Source organism: Somniosus microcephalus, chromosome 8, assembly GCF_052327205.1.
Source record: "Somniosus microcephalus isolate GS21.2 chromosome 8, FLI_Smic_1.0, whole genome shotgun sequence".
In the NCBI taxonomy this organism is placed as follows: Eukaryota; Metazoa; Chordata; class Chondrichthyes; order Squaliformes; family Somniosidae; genus Somniosus; species Somniosus microcephalus.
The window spans coordinates 198,123,108-198,144,502 of record NC_140994.1 but is presented as its reverse complement, the minus strand read 5'-3'; the positions used below and the strand labels follow the sequence as shown (position 1 = coordinate 198,144,502).

The window sequence follows — 21,395 nt, the reverse complement described above, 5'->3', positions numbered from 1 at the left end:
GAGCGAGGCGAGGCCCGACCAGATCGGACCAGGAGAGCACCGAGGCCGGGCATAAAAGGAGGAGCGAGGCGAGGCCCGACCAGATCGGACCAGGAGAGCACCGAGGCCGGGCATAAAAGGAGGAGCGAGGCGAGGCCCGACCAGATCGGACCAGGAGAGCACCGAGGCGGCAGTACAAAAGGAGGAGAGAGGCGAGGCCCGACCAGATCGGACCAGGAGAGCACCGAGGCGGCAGTACAAAAGGAGGAGAGAGGCGAGGCCCGACCAGATCGGACCAGGAGAGCACCGAGGCCGGGTATAAAAGGAGGAGAGAGGCGAGGCCCGACCAGATCGGACCAGGAGAGCACCGAGGCCGGGTATAAAAGGAGGAGAGAGGCGAGGCCCGACCAGATCGGCCCAGGAGAGCACCGGGGCCGGGTATAAAAGGAGGAGCGAGGCGAGGCCCGACCAGATCGGACCAGGAGAGCACCGAGGCGGCAGTACAAAAGGAGGAGAGAGGCGAGGCCCGACCAGATCGGCCCAGGAGAGCACCGAGGCCGGGTATAAAAGGAGGAGCGAGGTGAGGCCCGACCAGATCGGACCAGGAGAGCACCGAGGCCGGGTATAAAAGGAGGAGCGAGGCGAGGCCCGACCAGATCGGACCAGGAGAGCACCAAGGCCGGGTATAAAAGGAGGAGAGAGGCGAGGCCCGACCAACTCAGCAGCGGGGAGCGAGGTAAAAAGTAATCAGAGTGTGATGTCACCAGAGAGCAGGTAAGTGATTGGTTGGTGAGTATTTCTCTTTTTTAAACTTTAACTCTGTAGTTTATAGTTACTAAGGTCTTTTCTGGTGTAGCAGGGACTGTTGGTAAACCATACAAGCACCTTAGAGTTATCTTTAATTGGTGATAGTGAATTAATTTAAATTAATTAAAGGGTAAGTCATGCCAGGAGAGCCCAGCCCCGTGTTATGCTCCTCTTGCTCTATGTGGGAATTCAGGGACACTGCCGGTGTCCCTGATGACCATGAGTGCCAGAAATGCATCCAGCTGCAGCTACTAGCAGACCACATGCGGCGCTGGAGCTGCGGATGGATGGGCTTTGGAGCATTCACGATGCTGAGAGGGTCGTGGATAACACGTTTAGTGAGTTGGTCACACCGCAGTTAAGGGCTGCACAGGCAGAAGGGAAATGGGTGACCATCAGGCAGAGCAGTAGAGGCAGGCAGGGAGTGCAGGGGACACCTGTGGCCATCCCCCTCTCAAACAGGTATACCGATTTGGATACTGTTGAGGGGGATGACTTACCAGAGGAAGGCAGCAGCAGCCAACTTCCTGGCACCAGGGGTGCTTCTGCTGCTCAGGAAGGGAGGAAAAAGAGTGGGAGAGCAATAGTGGTAGGGGATTCTATCGTAAGGGGTACAGATAGGCATTTCTGTGGCCGTAGACGTGACTCCAGGATGGTTTGTTGCCTCCCTGGTGCCAGGGTCAAGGATGTCACTGAACAGCTGCAGGGCATTCTGAAGGGGGAGGGTGAACAGTCAGAGGTCGTGGTTCACATTGGGACCAATGACATGGGTAGGAAGAGGGATGAGGTCCTGCAGCAAGAATTTAGGGAGCTAAAGAGCAGGACCTCAAAGGTTGTAATCTCTGGATTACTCCTGGTGCCATGTGCTAGTGAGTATAGGAATAGGAGGATAGAGCAGATGAATGCGTGGCTAAAGAGTTGGTGCAGGAGGGAGGGCTTTAGCTTCCTGGATCACTGGGCCTGCTTCTGGGAAAGATGGGACTTGTACAAGTCGGACGGGTTGCACCTGAACCAGAGCGGGACAAATATCCTTGCGGGGAGGTTTGCTAGCACTGTTCGGGGGGGTTTAAACTAAAATGGCAGGGGGTTGGGAACCTGAGCAGGGAGACAGAGGAAAGGGAAACAGGGATAAAAGCAAAAGATAGGAAGGAGAAAAACAAAAGTGGCAGTCAGAGAAATCAACGGTTTAAATCAAACGTGGCCACAGTAAATAATAACACTAATAGGTCTAAGAGCGTTAAAAAAACAAGCCTGAAGGCTTTGTGTCTTAATGCGAGGAGCATTTGTAATAAGGTGGACGAATTGGCTGCGCAAATAGAGGTAAACGAATAGATTTGGTTGGGATTACGGAAACGTGGCTCAAGGATGGCCAAGACTGGGAACTCAACATCCAGGGGTATTCGATATTCAGGAAAGATAAGCAAAAAGGAAAGGGAGGTGGGGTAGCATTACTGGTTAAAGAAGGGATTAATACAATTGTAATGAAGGATATTAGCTCTGATGATGTGGAATCTGTATGGGTAGAATTGAGAAATACTAAGGGGAAAAAAACATTAGTGGGAGTGGTATATAGACCTCCCAACAGTAAGGCGGAGGTTGGGGATGGCATTAAAAGGGAAATTAAAGAAGCATGCAATAAGGGCACAGCAGTCATCATGGGTGACTTTAATCTACATATAGATTGGGCCAACCAAATCAGTAACAATACTGTGGAGGAGGAATTCCTGGAGTGTTTACGGGATGGTTTCCTGGACCAATATGTCGAGGAACCAACCAGAGATCAGGCCATCTTAGACTGGGTATTATGTAATGACAAAGGATTAATTAGCAATCTTGTTGTACGAGGCCCCTTGGGTCTGAGCGATCATAATATGATCGAATTCTTCATTAAGATGGAGAATGAAGTAGTTGACTCAGAGACTAGGGTCCTCAATTTAAATAAAGGAAACTACGATGGTCTGAGGAGCAAGTTGGGTAGGATTGATTGGGGAATGGCACTCAAAGGGTTGACGGTGGATAGGCAATGGCAAACATTCAAAGACCGAATGGATGAGCTGCAGAATTTGTTCATCCCAGTTTGGCATAAAAATAAAACAAAAAAGGTGACTCAACCGTGGCTAACAAGGGAAATTAGGGATAGCATAAGATCCAAGGAGAGGACATATAAATTGGCCAGAAAAAGCAATAATCCTGAGGATTGGGAGCAGTTTAGGATTCAACAAAGGAGGACAAAGGGATTAATTAAGAAAGGGAAAATAGAATATGAGAGTAAGCTATCAGGGAACATAAAAACTGACTGTAAAAGCTTTTATAGATATGTGAAGAGAAAAAGATTGGTGAAGTGAAGCGTAGGTCCCTTACAGTCAGAATCAGGGGAATTTATAATGGGAAACAAAGAAATGGCAGACCAACTAAATTCATACTTTGGTTCTGTCTTCACAAAGGAGGACACAAATAACCTCCCAGAGATGCCGGGGAACATAGGGCCTGATGAAAGGGTGGAACTGAAAGAAATCAGTATTTGTAGGGAAATGGTGTTAGGAAAATTGATGGGACTAAAGGCCGATAAATCCCCAGGGCCTGATAATCTACATCCCAGGGTACTTAAGGAAGTGGCCCTGGAAATAGTAGATGCATTGCTGGTCATCTTCCAGAACTCGATAGACTCTGGAACAGTACCCATGGATTGGAGAGTAGCTAATGTTACCCCACTATTCAAAAAAGGTGATCGAGAAAAAGCGGGGAATTATAGACCGGTAAGCCTGACATCGGTAGTGGGAAAAATGCTAGAATCTATTATAAAAGATGTAATAGCAGAGCACTTGGAAAACAGTGACTGGATCGGACAAAGTCAACATGGATTTACAAAAGGTAAATCATGCTTGACTAATCTACTGGAATTTTTTGAGGATGTAACTGGTAAAATAGATAAGGGAGAACCAGTGGATGTGGTGTATTTGGACTTTCAGAAGGCTTTCGATAAGGTCCCACATAAGAGATTAGCGTGCAAAATTAAGGCACATGGGATTGGGGGCAAGGTATTGACTTGGATAGAGAACTGGTTGGCGGACAGAAAGCAAAGAGTTGGAATAAACGGGTCGTTTTCCGAGTGGCAGGTAGTGACTAGTGGGGTACCGCAAGGATCAGTCGTAGGACCCCAGCTGTTCACAATATATATTAATGATCTGGACGAGGGAATTGGATGTAATATCTCCAAATTTGCAGACGACACAAAGCTGGGTGGAAGGGTAAGCTGTGAGGAGGATGTCGTGAAACTCCAGTACGATTTGGACAGATTGGGTGATTGGGCAGAAACATGGCAAATGCACTATAATGTGGATAAATGTGAGGTTATCCACTTTGGTGGCAAAAACAGGAAGGCAGATTATTATTTGAATGGCAATAGATTGGGAGAAGGGGAAGTGTAAAGAGACCTGGGTGTTCTTGTGCACCAGTCGCTGAAGGTAAGTATGCAGGTGCAGCAGGCGGTTAATAAGGCAAATGGTATGTTGGCCTTCGTAGCAAGAGGGTTCGAGTACAGGAACAAGGATGTCTTGCTACAGTTGTACAGGGCCTTGGTGAGACCCCACCTTGAGTACTGTGTGCAGTTTTGGTCGCCTTACCTGAGGAAGGACGTTCTTGCCATGGAAGGAGTGCAGTGAAGATTCACCAGGCTGATACCTGGGATGGCAGGAATGACGTATGAGGAGAGATTGTGTCGATTGGGCTTATACTCACTGGAGTTTAGAAGATTGAGAGGGGATCTCATCGAAACTTATAAAATTCTGTCAGGCCTGGACAGACTAGATGCAGGAAGGATGTTTATGATGGCCGGGGAGTCCAGAACCAGGGGTCATAGTCTAAGAATAAGGGGTAAGACATTTAGGACTGAAATGAGGAGGAATTTCTTCACCCAGAGAGTGGTGAACCTGTGGAATTCTCTGCCACAGAGGGCGGTGGAGGCCAGTTTATTAAATATATTCAAAAGAGAGTTGGATATATTTCTTAAGGCTAAAGGGATCAAGGGATATGGGGAGAAAGCAGGGACAAGGTACTGAATTTGGATGATCAGCCATGATCTCATTGAATGGCGGAGCAGGCTCGAAGGGCCGAATGTCCTACTCCTGCTCCTATCTTCTATGTTTCTATGTTTCTAGTTACTCCAAGTAGGTGTGTCAAGACTTGCATTATGGCAGATGTGACTAATCAGGGTATGCTGGCTCTTCATTACACTGGCATGCTTTCTTTCAGGCAGTGCCACTGAAAGTAGGACATTTTCTCTGTTGCACCTGAGGAACTCTGAGGCCCAGAAATTCGGGTCCCAACGCGTGAGTACGGACGGAGTACTCACGCGTGGACCCGATGGAAGTGCCGGAATCTTGCATGCACTACGCATGCGCGGGAAACTGGCACTTCCGATCCTCTGAACCAAGGGGTTCAGAGGTTGAACGCATGCGCACAGGAGTCTGTGCGTGCGCGTTGAGCTTCCTTTTTTTTTTACAGGTTTTAACGTGCGGGTAAGTCTGTACATTTTAGAAATGTAAAAAGCAGCCGTAAGGACTTCATTTTCAAAGGTAAGTGGTCAATTATTTAAAATTAAAACATTTTTTCCGCAGGTTTTTTACTTTTCAATACTTTAAAGCAAGGTAAGTTTATTTTTAGCCCCGTTTTTTTATAAAATTATTTTTTTCAAAAATTTAAATTTTTGTTTAAAATAGTTACTTAATGTCATTTATAGTTTATTTACAAGGTGTGATGTTTTTTTTAAATTTATTTGAAGGTACAGTTTTACAGCCTCAGCATTTATACGTTTTGACAGGTCTATCTGTCAAGACTTATGAATGGAGCATTCCCTGCTCCGATTGGCTGCCTGTTGCTCACGTGATCCCAGGGGAAGCATCGCACTAACTACGCCCCTAGGACACGCCAGCATAGCGCGCCGGGCTCTGGGACAGGCCTCGGAGAGGAATTCCACGCAGGCCAAGAGGTCAACTGCCGGCGCGCTAGCTAAGTGTAGGTCGGGGGCTTGCACCCGCGGGAAGCCCCCGGCCCGGATTTCTGGGCCTGAGTTTCCAAGCACAGAGAAGAGGAAGTGGGGGCGCAGAGCCCAATGTCGGGCCTGTGCCCCCACCAGGTTGCCCTGGAATTTCCACCAGTTTCCAGAATTTGCAAAACTGGATCTGCGCCTGCAATTAGTGGAGGTCCAACATAAGGATGCTAGTGAAGTGAGAGGGGGCATTAGGCACACCTGCATAATGCCACTAACCATCCTGCTGTCTCTGTTTTCTCTCAGTGTGTCCGTGGGATTTCCAAATGGACTGGTGCCAGGGATTGCACTATCCAGCAGTAGCAGGAAAGCTCTGATGCTGAGAAAATTAAGTGTACTCCTTCTCTCACAACCAAAGCACGTCTCTGGTATGCTGCGCCTGTCTGGCACTTAGCAGCGACAATAGGAACATAGGAATTGCTCGATGAAAAAGGACCAAGGTCCATCTAATTCACCTTCTACCAATCTGGAATTCGCATGATACAAGAATAATTTGGAGTCATTGATTAACCACAGCAATCAATCTCTATCAATGAGTCTGCAACAGACCTAGACACGAGGTGAGGAAAACCCCAGTGGTGGAGAGCTTTGGGAACCATAGGTCCAAAGTCCTGTTCCTCTCAAGCATGTTACACTTACCATATCGCATACCTCAAATTACTCATATACTGTATCCCATGGACAGAAGATCACAGGCTGGTGGTGGGTAATTTGGCATAAATGGAAAACTGACCCTAATATTACTGTCATGAATGTAACTGCTGGGCTGTTGAATATTAAAATTAATATACCTTAGGGAGGCTGATGTGGGCAATTGCTTAAAATGCATTGTTTTACCATAGGTTTGGGATTCAATATAGGGGTAGGAATACAAACCTGCTTCAATCCTCTTAATGCCACTGGTTTTAGAATATGTAAAGGTATGATCTTCATTTTAAAAAACTATTACATAATAGTGGCTGTTCTTTTAACCCTAGCCCCTTAAAAAAAAACACTGCTATTGCAAAAATGATGACAGTCATATTGGCCTGGTGGCTTTAGCTGTGGTATGATGCAAACAAAAGCCGAGAGCTTGCAGCTCCTACTGCAACCTGTAGGCTTTGTTTGAATCGTAGCCTTAATTACATTCGTTTGTGGCTATGCGCTCTCCATGGGAGAGTTTCACCAGTTTTTGGCCAGGCTGTAAAGAGCATTTTGAAATGGTGCGGCATTTGATCTCAACGGAGCAGAGGATAAAGAAATAGCTGTCCACAATGTATGCCTGCTACCACCAGTACAGCATAACCATCACCAATGATTGAAGCCCCACCGTACTTGTTGAAGCAGCTAGTGTGGTGGCGTAAAAATTAAAATTAGGGATAAAACAGATGATAAATTGTGGCAAAAGGAAAAGAAAACGAGTTTTAATTTCATGGTCATTCGTGATACTCAAATTAACCACTAGAGGGTTAATTTTGCAAGATAAGGCTCCTCTAGACAGAACTGTTGGTTGCAGAATCAAATCAATTGATTTAAAGCCTTTTCTCAGACCTGTGCTCCTGTGTAATGAAGATCTACACCAGGAGTGTCTTCTTGCAAAATTGCTTTTAAATTCATCATTTAATATTGTGGACTCATGTGAAGAATTACAGGGGCTGAAATTGGTCTTCAGCAGTAGCACAGAATGGGTGATAACAAATCAGCAGTCTATTTTACATGCAGCCCGATTAGAAAATCGGGAAAGGTGTAAAACACCTGCCAATTCATTATGACCTGTTTGTGCTACCGTCAAAGACCAGTTTCACCATCACTGTAGTTACTACAAAACATGCTAAATAAAAGCTGAGGAGTAAGAAAATTAATTACACAAAATGTATTTCATAGTCTACACATGTGTATTTGAACAGGTAATAAATTTCCTTACAGGTGCACCTGGAACTCCGCGTGGGCCATCCTTTCCTGTGTCTCCTGGGGGACCTGTTGGACCTGCTGGACCAGGTGGTCCAGAATGACCTTGATCACCCTATACATTGAAGCAAAAAATAAAAAGTATTGAACAAGACATACATTTTGGTAGGATGAGGAGAGGCAATATGAACTAAATGGTACATTTTTAAAAGGGGGTGCAGGAAGAGAGAGATCTGGGGGTGTATGTACAGAAATCTTTGCACGTGGCAGGACAAGTTGAGAAGGCTGTTAAAAAAAGCCTATGGGATCCTTGGCTTTATTAATAGAGGAATAGAGTACAAAAGCAAGGAAGTTATGCTGTATCTTCATAAAACACTGGTTAGGCCTCAGCTGGTGTATTGTGTTCAATTCTGGGCATCACACTTTAGGAAGGATGTCAAGGCCTTAGAGAGAGTGCAGAAGAGGTTTACTAGAATGGTACCAGGGATGAGGGACTTCAGTTATGTGGAGAGACTGGAGAGGCTGGGGTTGTTCTCCTTAGAGGTAGAAGGTCAAGAGTGTAAACTGCACTCCTCTGTCCTAGTCCATCTAGAACCCACCACTAACCATTTGGTTTAAACTGCACCCACAGCAAAAAAAAACAAGCCTTAATTATCCTGTAAATCAAATCTGAATCAGAAAGACCAATCAGATCTTTAAATTAATATTTTTGTTTTGGGGATGGTGATGTGGAGTGGCACAGTGGGCCATGCTTCTCATAAGCACCTTATCTCCACTTTAGAAGCCATTAAACAGACAGTCGGGTGCCAGGCTGTTCTGTCATTTGCCTGCAACTCATGCCTGCAGCACCTTGAGTTTCCTTTCTCTTCACTTTTGCCTACCACTGCTTAGCCCTCTCCTCTTCAGTCTTAGCAAATGTTGTTGAATGGCATGAGATGCCTTCTGAACCTTTCAAAAAGTTTTCAGAATTTTGTCCCCCTTTTTGGACTCTCTCCCTTAATTGTCCCCTTTAAATTTCACATGCCTATAAATTTCTGCTCCCACTTTTAGTGTGCTTCTTTGCATCAATACAAACCCGGGCCTGCGCACGCACACACATTTACTTCATTGCTACTTCTATATACTAATTTTGGGATCAACCAGCAATCGTGAAAAGGTGGCTTACTGACAAAGTCATCTGGACTTGGTTACCACCCCACCACTGGGGGTACTGCTTGGTGCAGTTGGTACTCCTGCAAAGTCTTCTGCGTTCCCGAGTTACTTTCTGTTTCTCTTCCTGTTGCTCTGACAGCCAAAATCCAACTATGCCCACTATTCTCATACCGTTCACTCAAACTGCTTTTGAGTATACACTTGTGCAATTCTAAGACATCAGAAGCTCATCAGCAGGAATGACAGGAAGTTAATAACTACTGCTGTTTTTGTTTCATTTACAGAGGAAATCAATATATTCTGTATTAATTGGCCGTTAAGAAGGCTGACAGGGGTTTAAGCATCTTGGGACGTTTTAATATATTAAGGGTGCTATATAAATGTTTGTTGTTGTTAATGCTGCTTTTTTCAATTTTCTTGTTAAACTTTCAGAGCATAATAAGACAAGAGGAAAATTCACATCAGCACAAACAATGGATAATCTCTTTGTCAGTGCCTTGGGCAGGGATTTGCAAGCTTGTTACAATTGCTAATTTTAGTACAAAGGTTTTCCCAGGCTAAGCAATTCCAGAGCCAAGTGGGCAGAAGTCTGTGCTAATGTCACCCTAAACTGATATGCAAGAGAATTGTTTGAAGACAACTGTTCCCTGATTTTACCCTCTCCCCCGTCTCCTACTTGGTATGGAGCTGAAACTGGGAACTCAACAGTCTGGGAAATAGTCCTGTGTTGCTTGGTACCTCATGAAGGAGACCTGTATAACGCACTTGCCATTTTGCCATTTGTGAGTTATGGGCTCTCCTTCAATCGTTCAATAAACATTGGTCCAGAATTAGCATTGGGTATGACGACATACTCAGAGTAGGCCATCATACCGCCCTTGAAATGCACAGCAAGTTCGGGATTTCCGCATGCGCTTGTGTATGCGCTAAATCCCAAACTTGCGATCTGTCAAGTTCCGACTTGACAGATCATTCGCACCGACATTGAAAACCTAATTACTGGCACAGATTTGGGCTAATTGCCCACCAACTGCCCAGCAATTATGTACAAAAATTTACGGCTGGTGGAAACACAGGGCCTGTTTCCACAGCGTAAGGGGATACCTCCTGAGAATTGCAAGTAATTTTAAAAACTTGAGAGGCCGGAAATGGAAGTATTTTAGGATTTTGTCCATGGAAAGTATTTTTGTCCATGAAAAGTTCGGAGGAAGCAGTTGCAACATTGAAAAAGTTATGTATTTTTTTGGCACCTATGTGGAGCATAAGCTTAAAAAAAATCCAAACAGAAAGTATAATGGCCTGTATTTTCCGATCGCAGGCCTCCCGCGGGCAGAGGCCTGCGATCTGGAAAAATCTGCGCCCTTATCTGAGGGCTCTCAGGAGGTGCAGAGTTCCGATGCTGGGCCTCTCCAAACTGCTGGTGTGCAGGGCCCACGTATCCCAGAGGCGCAGGTAGTTCGCAGCATCCCTGGGATCACGTGGGCCATGGGGAGCCAATCAAAGGGAATCTCCTTTCATACATTTGACAGGAAGACCTGTCAAATATATGAATGGCGATCACCCCAAAACATAGTAACACTTTAAATAAATATTTTTTAAAAATCACATTTTTAAAATGACTTGAAAGTACAATAAATTAACTATTTTAAACAAAACTTTAAATTTTTCAAAAAAATAATTAAAGTTTTTTTTACGGGGCTAAAAATAAACTTACCTTTTTTAAAGTATTTTTAAATGATAAATCAGTGGAAATTTAAAAAAAAACTTTTTTCAACTCTTATCCTGGTAAAAGCAGGCCTTATGCCTGCTTTTACCAGGCGCAAGAACTGTAAGGGTTTTCTGCGGGCGGAGGGTCTCCAAAAAGTGGAACTCTCCGCCCGCAGAGGCCCTTCTCCCGGGCAGCCGGAGGATCTGTCAAGAGCTTTCTTGACAGAGCAGAAATGCCAGTTTCCAGCGCATGCGTAGTGCATGCCTGAAACCGGCATTTCCGATGTCCCTACAGGACAGCGCGTACCCACCCGTAGGGATCGGAATATCCGGCCCAATGTTTATCCCAGAAGGCTCTAGTAATGAGGGTTTGTTTTTTTTCCTTTCTAGAAATTTTAAGTGAATGAGAGACCTTCTGTTTGATGACTGGAGCACCAGGCCCACGTGATCCCGGGTACACTTCCACAAACGTGCGCCCCTGGGATCCGTGGGCTATTAGGCTGCCCTCTACTATGCAGCATTTGCCAGCAAGTTCGCGAAGGAGGGTCCCCATCAGGTAAGTTCACATTCTATTTGGATTCCGGCGGTGTACTCCATAGGTATGCCACCGACCGCAAAATCCAGGCCATTATATCCAACAACATCCTATCGAGTGTATTCTATTTTTTTTATCAGCCATATATTTAAATTGTAGGACAAGGAATATTTAACCCTTTGAATATTGAAATAATTGTATGATTCCAATATATTTAAACAGAAATAAAACAAGGTTACCTTTATTTTTCTAAATGATTAAAGAAGCCATATGCAATAATAACAATCATTAAAATGTGATTCTGAGAAATCATTTATTTTTGACTTACTCTAAGTAAAAAAAAAGTTATTCACCCACTATCTCCAACATTGGCAGGACCACCTGTTTGGATCATTAGACATTTTTAATGCAGCATATTTTTATTTAAAAAAAAGGAAAAATGGACCCCAATAATGAAAGCAAGCATTTCAGTGATGACCTTCATTTTAAAATACCTTAATTAGAATAATTAAAGCATGCAGCTTATTCAAATATGGACCAGTTCATTAAGTTTTGTAGCATCAAGTAAAAAAATCTGTATGCAGTCATTCTTGCCAGTGTATTCTAGGAGCTGGGGCAGCAATTGAATAAGGAATCTCAGCAAGAAGAATAAATGACAAACAGAAAACATACTATAAGACAAATAGAAACATTACACATTTACTAATAAAATAAACAATTCTCTACCTTTTCTCCTTTTGGTCCAGGATGGCCCTAGAAAATAAAATAATGAAAGATGATTTTGTAATTAAAGCACACTTTATGCAATTCCTCATTCACCTACTGCTTTTTAATTTCTTTTTTGAACAATTTATGGTGATTATTTGTGCTCATCAAGGTGAGGGATATCAGTACTGAGAAATAAAATACATTTTCCACTTTTGCCACCCAGTATCAACTGCAAGTGTTCTCAGGTACATCATTGTTAGGTGCAGAGTAATGTTTCTGCCATTCTGCTCCAACAATGGGCTTTAGCCCTAACCTTAGAAGAGTACTCCTTAATTTATTAGTGTTAATTTTTCTACATCATCCTTATGGACTTTGAGTGAGATTCCAATCTAGAGCCAATTTGGGATGATGCACCATGGTCACAGTCATATAAGAATCATGACTTTGGCCAGAGCAGTCTCAATGCTGCAAGCAGGGTGGATAGCAAACTAAAGAGATTCAAACAGGGAGTTCTGGGAGAGGTGGGCATGGAGCTGGGTGGTGATGTCAAGTTCTTTTTTATATTTGTTTTCAGAACCTGAGCGATGCTGGAAGATCTCAATTATTGATGATTCCTAGTTGCCCTTAGAAGATGGCCTCCTTCTTGAACTGCTGCAGCCCTTGTGGTGATGGTGTTTGAGGACCGTCAGAGTGGAAACAAAGGTTGTAATTAAAGCACACTTTATGCAATTCCTCATTCACCTACTGCTTTTTAATTTCCTTTTTGTGAGGAGGACACAAAGCGTCTGCAAAGGGATATAGATAGGTTAAGTGAGTGGGCAAAAGTTTGGCAGATGGAGTCTAAATGTGGGAAAATGTGATGTTATCCACTTTGGTAGGAAGAATAAAAAAGCAAAATATTATTTAAATGGAGAGAGACTACAGAATGCTGCGGTACAGAGGGATCTGGGTGTCCTCGTACATGAAACATAAAAAGTTAGCATGCAGGTACAGCAAGTAATTAGGAAGGCAAATGGAATTTTGGCCTTTATTGCAAGGGGGATGGAATAAAAAAGTAGGGAAGTCTTACTACAACTGTACAGTGTGTTGGTGAGACCACACACTGCGTACAGTCTTGGTCTCCTTATTTAAGGAGGGATATACTTGCATTGCAGGCAGCTCAGAGAAGGTTCACTAGGTTAATTCCTGAGTTGAAGGGGTTGTCTTATAAGGAAAGGTTGAGCAGGTTGGGCCTATATTCATTGGAGTTTAGAAGAATGAGGTGTGATCTTATTGAAACATTTAAGATTCTGAGGGAGCTTGACAGGGTAGATGCTGAGAGGATGTTTCCCCTCATGGGGGAATCTAGAACTAGGGGGCATATTTTAAGAATAAGGGGTCGCCCATTTAAAACAGAGATGAGGAAGAATTTCTTCTCTCATAGGGTCATGGATCTTTGGAATTCTCTACCCCAGAGAGCTGTGGAGGCTGAGTATATTCAAGGCGGAGATAGAAAGATTTTTGAAAAACAGGGGAGTCAAGGGTTATGGGGAGTGGGCAGGAAAGTGGAGTTGAGGCCGTGATCAGATCAGCCGTGATCTTAGTGAATGGCGGAGCAGGCTTGAGGGGCCGAATGGCCTACTGTTATGTTCTTATGTTAAAGATGTGCTAGTAGTTGGGGAGGATTAATGGATTATTTGAGGGGGTAATGATGACCATTTTGAAAGGGAGAGTGACAGTGCCTAAACAAAGACAGCCATTAACAATGTCAGCTAGCATGGGTGCCAGGAGTCATATGCAGCTTTTCTGTTAAAAATCAAGCCGCAGGCATTTGGCACAAACACTTCACAAAGGACTGGGAAATTGGGAAAGGAGGGAGAATAGTAATATTGATAAAATACACAATACAGCAGCAGAAAGCAGGGATTTCAGTAAGGGTGATCAAGCAATGAAAACACCATGGTTAGAGTTAATGAATAGGAAAGGATGCGAGACTCCAGGAGGAGTTGTCTACATACCTCCTGATAATATTGATGTGGTGGGACAATGTATAAATACAGAGATCAGGAAAGCATGTAGCAAATAAAATGTGGTTATAATGGGAGATTTTAATTTTCAGATGGACTGGAAGCAGAAAGGCAAATAATTTCTGGAATGTATCCAGGACAGTTTTCTGGAACATTTTAGAACCAACAACAGAAGAAACCATACTAGATTTAGTGATGAGCAATGAACAAGAACTAGTTAACAATCTGATGGCAAGGGAACTTCTTGCAAATAGTGACCATAACATGATTGAATTTGACATTAGGTTTGAGAGGGAGCAGGGAGAGTCACAAGCCAAAGTTTTTAATTTAAGTAAGGCAAACTTTGAAGGGATGAGTAATGAATTGACCACAGTAAACAGGGCTGAACTATTAATGGATAATCCTACAGTGGGAACTATTCAAATAAGTATTTGGTATGACACAAAACCAGTACAGAAATAATTTGCATTTATATAGCACCTTTCTTGACCTCAGGACATCCCAAAGCACTTTACAGCCAATAAAGTACTTTTAAAGTGTAGTCACTGTTGTAATGTAGGAAATGTGGCAGCCAAATAGTGCACAACCAGGTCCAACAAACAGCAATGTGATAATGACCAGATGATCTGTTTTAGTGTTGTTGGTTGAGGGATAAATATTGGCCAGGACCGTACATAACCTGAAAAGGCAAAGGTTCCACTTGTTTAATGAAGCAACAATGGTCAACAAATGAGATAAGAGACAATATCAAGCCGAATCAGGCTTACACAAATACAAGGAAAACTGAAAATCCAGCAGACTGGGAGAGTTATAAAGAGCAACAAAAGGGATACAAAGAAAGTGATAAGAAGTGTGAAGAGAATATGAACAAAAAACTTGCAAGGGATATCAAAGCTAACAGCAAATGTTTATATAAATATATTAAGAGAAAGAAAGTGGTAAAGGGGAATGTGGGACCATTAAAGGTCAATCAGGGAAAATAGCGTAGGTTGGCCACAAATCAATGGAGGTGGGACATCGACCCAACAAGCAGCAGTCCCGCCTCCCACGTGCCCCCAGTCACAAAATCACCCCCTTGTGTTCCCCAGGTCTCTGTACTGAGGCATCAGCATATATATTAATGACTTGGATGAAGTAATAGCCAGTTGTATATCCAAGTTTGCAGATGACACAAAGTTAGGAGGTACAGTACGTTACGTAGATAGGAGCAGGAAGTTACAAAGGGACATAGACAGACCAAGTGATTGGACAAAACTACTGCAGATGGAGTTCAATTTGGGAAAGTGCGAGTTCATCCACTTTGGACCCAAGATAGACAAATCGGAATATCTTCTTAATGGTGAAAGACTAGAAGCTGGTGAGGATCAAGGAAATGTAGGTTTCCAGGTACACACATCACTAAAAGCTAGTGCACAGGTACAAAAAGTAGTGAAAAAGACTCATGGAATGTTGTTCCATTTCTCAAGGGATTAGAGAGCAAACGTGAGGAAGTGATGCTTCAGTTGTATACAGCCTTGGTCAGACCCCATCTGGAGTACTGCATTCAGTTATGGGCACCAAACCTTAAGAAAGATATGTTGGCCTTGGAGGGGGTACAGCACAGATTCACCAGAATTATACCAGGGCTAAAAGGGTGAAATTATGAGGACAGGCTGCATAAACTTGGTTTGTATTCCCCTGAGTTTAGAAGGTTGAGGGGTGATGTAATCAAGGTCTTTAAATTGATAAAGGGATTTGATTGGGTTGATACAGAGAAACTATATTCTCCAGTGGAGGAATCCAGAACAAGGGGGCATAATCTTAACATTAGAGCTAGGCCATTGAGGAGTGAAATCAGGAAGCACTTTTTCACGCAAAGGGTAATGGAAACCTGGAAAACTCTCCCTCAAAAGGCTGTGGATGTTGGGTCAATTGAAATTTTCAAGTCTGAGATTGATAGATTCTTGTTAGGTAAGGGTAGCAAGGGATATAGAGCAAAGGTTGCTAAATGGAGTGGAGGTACTCTATAATCTAACTGAATGGCATCACAAGCTCGATGGGCTGAATGGCCTTTACCTGTTCCTGTGTTCACTCATTCCTAAGGAAGGTCAAAAAAAATTACTGCAAATGATTTGGTGCGTGTAACATCTTGTAACAAATCTTATAAACTTCTAGTATTAGCACGATTTTCTGCATGCACCATGATTTTCTGCATGCACCATGATTTTCTGCATGTACCAAATACCGCAATTTTCTATAAAGAGGGCAATGAAATATCAGTTTCTCAGTCGATTTAAGTGATGACAAATCATTTGCACCAACAAATCACTAGTTAATGACCAAAACATCTGTTTACCCAAATAAGCAATCTTACTCATGGGTGCACAGATGTTTTGGCCCTCAGCAAGTGAACAACTGCTTTGTTAGTGTGAACAAAATTACTGTACAATAATGCGCATTTAACATGTAAGTGCACTGCTAACTCCCAGAACAATTTTTTCCCTAGAGTTTTCCCATATGGTTCACATAAAAAAATGATTTCCTCTACAGTGTGGCCGGAAATACATTGTTTGGGGAGTGGGGGCGGTGAATTCACTATAGTGAATTATTCCATTCAACTTTCTGTGTCATCTGATCCTTCATGATCATTTAAGTGCATACTATGAACCTGATTTAACAGTAGATATTGGTTTAATATTTGTTATTTTTTTTTCAGTTTTGAGAGGGGAGACAAATTCTACCCTCTTTTACAATTGCCACCAGCAAACCAGACAATTGCTTCAATTTACACATAGTTTTGTTGAGGTCGACTAAAATTTTAGCCCATCTTTTCAATTTTCAGATGCCAACTAATCTGCTATGTTTTCCAGCATTTTCTGTTTTATTTAATTTTTTTGGCATTTTTCTTAGACTTACACCAGCATGTTTAGGTTATAAAAAATTTTGCCCACAAAGTTGCTGGGAGTGTGAGCTGATAACAGCACAGCGAGGGCAACAGGGCATCTGGGACCTTGGTGAACAATGGGACAAACAGTGTATCGCTTTAACCAATGAGATTGAAGGATTGAGAAACAAAGAGAGGAAGGACTGAGAAGGAGGGTAAATTAGAGTGGGTGAATTCAGTGTCAAATTGTACATAAAGAGACACAAAGGGCTGGATTTTACCAGCCCTGAGGAGGCAGGACTACTGGGAAAGTAAAAAAGAATGGGAGCAGGTCCCGAATGTACTCCCAACCCGCCTCCAACCAATCTTCCCGGGATTTGCGCAGGAACCCAACTCCTAGTGGCAGGAAGAGGATTATAGCCACTTAACTGCCTGTTAACAGGTAGTTAACAGGCAGTTAAGAGGCTTTTCCCAATTTTTCAACTGCTGCTGCGGGCTTCCCGATGTTGGGGAACCCCGCCAGGGTAAGTGAGGCATGCTGTGTGTCTGTTGTTATGTTGGTGTTTGGATGACAGTTGCAGAAGAGATGTGAAGGATGCTGTTACGTCCGTGAATAATTGAGACACGGACAGCAGGAGTGAACAAAATAAGTCTTTACTGGTGGAAGTCCATAGTGAAACTAAAAACACAGAGGCTCACTAGCGCCTTTTATACAGGGGTGGTCACTGCCGGTACTGCAGTCTGAGACCAGTTATTCTCTTAAAGGTACATACACAACAGATGCAATGGGACAATGGTGAGTATGAGAGGTGAGAGAATGTTGTGAAAGTAATTTTTTATGTAGTTAATGTTTCTGCAGGTGACAAGCTGTGAAGTGTTTGTGTAGCCTCATCTCATCGGGAGAAGTGACAGATGGCTTCTGCAATCTTAGTTGCAGCTGCCATCTGTTTTATCCTAAGGAGAGAGTAATTGGAGAGTCTGGGTGCAAGGGCTCATCTTTGGACAGTGATTGTCAAACACTGACAATTCATCTGTCAAATAAGTGTGGTGCATATGCCTTTAAGAAAACTGGCAGATGAAGCGTCATCAACTGACCTCATCTGATACTGGCTGGCGTAATAAAACTCACTACGCACTTGGTTTGAGTATAAAGCAAGGCTTTAATCAACTTGTTTCAAAACATGGAGGTCTAGTTATCTTTCACTAGTTCTTGTTTACAAAATGTCCTGGGCAAGCTGGGCCCACGCCCGAGTATTTATACTCCTTGGATGGCGCCACCAGCTGGCCGTCCAGTGTTATTTCATGAGTCTTTCTTCATGGATCATAAGATTCATAACACCGGCTTTCCCTTAATTGGGCGGCAAGCCCGCAGGGCGGGCTTAACAAGGCCAATCAGGGCAAAATAGCGTCTGTTCGTCAGACGTCGCTGGGGGCGGGACTAGAACCCGGAAGGCAGCAGTCCCGCCCCCAACTCATCTCGGTATGTAAAATCTAGCCCAAAGAGAGGGGAAAAAAATTGGATTAAGAGAGAGAAAAAAGAGACAGAAAGGAAAAGTAAAAAATTTGAAATTTGACATTTAAAAAATTTCCTGAAACAGTTCACAACCTGAAGGAATAAGACTCTACACTTATAATTGTTTAGTTTCTGGGCAAGAGAGGTTGATTAGCAGTCATTAACAATTACGTTGTTAAAAGGGTACTTAAGCTGTTATTTACTAGACTTAATTAATGTGCAAATGCAGCAACTTCATGAAAATCACGGGGAGGTTTCGGAGATAAAGGACCAGATAATCTTAAAAGGACATCCGAAAGGAAAAGTCTGAAAACATGAAAGCCAGTTTACAACAGCTCCATGTTCTTTCAGCAGTCTAAAATGGTCAAATACAGAATCTGTACTGAGTTACTTTTGACTGTATCTTGCTCTGTATGACTATCAGACAGAAAGTCATTTAAAATTAAAATGTTAAGTACCGGAATGCAACTACTGTACAGTTCAAAATTTACCATTCGCTGCAAAACTAGAAATGCCAAATAATCTAGCAAGCATTGGAAACCATTCTGAAAGAAGTTGGGACAATATGACATTGCATCATGCTTCATTAAACAGCCAAACAATATCAGAACTCTTACACTTATTGCAGTATGGACAAGAGAACATTCAAAATGCTTGATGACCTTCAGTTTGAGACAGGTGAAAACAAGGTTGATATAGATGTTATTTTAAGTAAGATGGATCAATTTTATGTTGGAGTGATGGATGAAATCTACCTCATCAATATACAGCAAAATCGAGCAGGGTATAAAACTGCATCTGACCCAAACCTGCACCGTTCCCGACGGGCAGGTCAGATTAAAATTTGGGCTACATTTTCTGAAGAAACAATACAGTCCGATGTAATGGGTCTCCATAATTTAGATAGAACATGTACCTATGGAGCTCCAGAAGAAAGTCTAATCAAAGACAGTATAGTTATTGGGATGCAGAACAATGGTACTTAGAAGAGGGTTTAACAAGAATCGGAACTGGCATTAAATGCTTTTATTGACATATGTAAAGCTAATGAATTGATAGCAAAGCACCTGAAAGAAGTAAGTACCCAGGGAGAAGTGTAACACAGTCCCTAAGGCTTACTGCGACGTGTTCATGGGAATGCGATTTGCCCCCGATACACGATGGCTGGTATAACACGGTACAATATTCCTGGATAAGAATCAGCTTAGCAGAGCAGGACTGTCATTTTAAGGATTCTGCCAAAGAAAGTGGTGAGATATGGTGCAGAGCTGGGGTACAATGCGATTAATAAGGTGTGAATGGGCTTGTAATGAGTACTTAGAACTATTGAAAATGTTATATTTTAACTGGGAGTTTAAATGGGTGCAATACACATCTAGAAAGAATCTCAGGTTCTGTTTCGCTCGCTCTCCCATTGTACCACCTTTCAATTTAACTGCCTCATTACCTTTATATTGAAATCCCCTCTTTAAAAAATTGTTGTAGATTAAATTGTTGTGAGACGCACTGGTCTGTTACTTGGACCTCCGATCCGAGGTGAAACGGGAGCTGAGGCTGCAGAGCAGGTGTGAGCAATCAGCTGAACACGAGTCCTGTCTGCTGATGCACTCGAGCGAGCGTGTGTTGGAAGTACAATCAGCTGGTGCCGCCAACGACTCTGGCGATAAGGCAGACAAGGCCACTAAACCGAGACCCGGAGGTATGCGAACAGCAAGTTTGTGGAGCACCATAGATGAAGTGAATTGAGATGCAATCAGCCACCTGACTTGGGAATGCCGATAAACATAATGGCCCGGAATTTGTAATGAGAATAATGGTGAGGCGATTAGCGTTCACCGTTATAATGGAGGAAATCTGACAGCAACTTCTGGCATCTGCAAATGCACAGTTAAATGCGGAAATTCAGAAGTTGTTGTCCGAGATACCCCGCTCCTCCACAGGGTGCGCTGTTGCAGTCCTCGCCAATAGACTCGGCACTGAAATGACTGCAACGACATGAACTTGCTGTACTTGGCCACTAGTTCTGCATTAAAAATGACTGAAAAAGTTAGGGCTAGTGCATTAAGAAGTAAGTGTGTTTTTAACGGCGTGATAAGTGATAATTACTCCTGAACAACCTCTCTGGCCCTGAAAAATTAGTATGGAGTCTCATTCCCTCAGAAGAAAATTAGTGTTGGAGATTTTTTTAAAATAAATTAAAATAACTTTTCGTTACCTTTTCTGTCTGTCTCTTATCTCTCTCCCTTAATACCATCTGTATTTCCCAATCTTTATTTCACTTTCTGTACAGCATTTAAATCTAATTTATATTTCCTGGTTTGGACTCTGCATGGCTCAGTGAGGATTCTTCAATCTGATTGATTTAAGAGCCTCAAAGTTTCTTGACCTGCTCACAGACGCTATAGATGCCTTGTAGAGGGCGCTGGAAAAGATGCTGGATTAGAGGAAATCTCTGCTGATAAGCCTGCAAAAAATCTGTGGGCAGCTATTAGCGAGATGAACGGCGAGCTCTGTTGCTTCATCGCCGACAGCAAAATCTAGGCCAATGAATACAAAAATGATTGGAGAAATGTTCAGTTTCTCAGCGTTGACATTCTTCATATTGCTGCTCATGAATTAGAAGAGAAATGAAATATAGTGGCAGGCTATCTCAAGATTAGTGAGTAAGCACAGCTGTTTCTGCCCGAAATAAACGGAGCACTTAAGATGCTACCACTGGCAACTTTGAAATGGATGTTAATGCAAATGACTAATGGTTATCGCTTTTTGGCGATATCTACCAATTATAAACGTGGTCATTGAAGCAATGCCAACAAAAATATATCTGACTCAACAAGGATAAAAAGTTAAACTAACGAGAAGTGAAATATTTGGCTGATTCACTCTGAAAATGGATAAAAACTGGGTCCTGCTTAAGTTGAAGCACTGATTAAGATACCTTCTACCATCAACAAACATGGGGTAAATTCTACCTTCACCACATGGGTGTTAATCTGCCCACTGTTGAACCGGTTCAATTCTGATCACATTGAAAATAGTATATTTTAACAGAGAGGAGGAAATTACCCCCAAAATCTTCAAAACATTCTTAGAATGATTATCCTAGTGCAACCACCATAGAATTTCAGGGTCATATAAAACAGGCTCCCTGATGGCTCAATGAGTTTACCAATGAGCTTCTACCTGTGCAC

General features: G+C 42.9%; 1 protein-coding gene across 1 annotated transcript in view; it reads right to left on the bottom strand.

The window, feature by feature from the left end:
• The window catches only part of LOC147114025 (uncharacterized), a 473,948-nt gene that overhangs the window by 385,680 nt on the left and 66,873 nt on the right, over positions 1 to 21,395 (bottom strand). Inside the window, exons 5-6 of the mRNA XM_085996182.1 lie at positions 11,841 to 11,867; positions 7,737 to 7,835 (exon numbers count right to left, since the gene is read on the bottom strand). Of these exons, the coding sequence (XP_085852308.1) occupies positions 7,737 to 7,835; positions 11,841 to 11,867 (126 nt within the window). The remainder of the gene's footprint in view (positions 1 to 7,736; positions 7,836 to 11,840; positions 11,868 to 21,395) is intronic.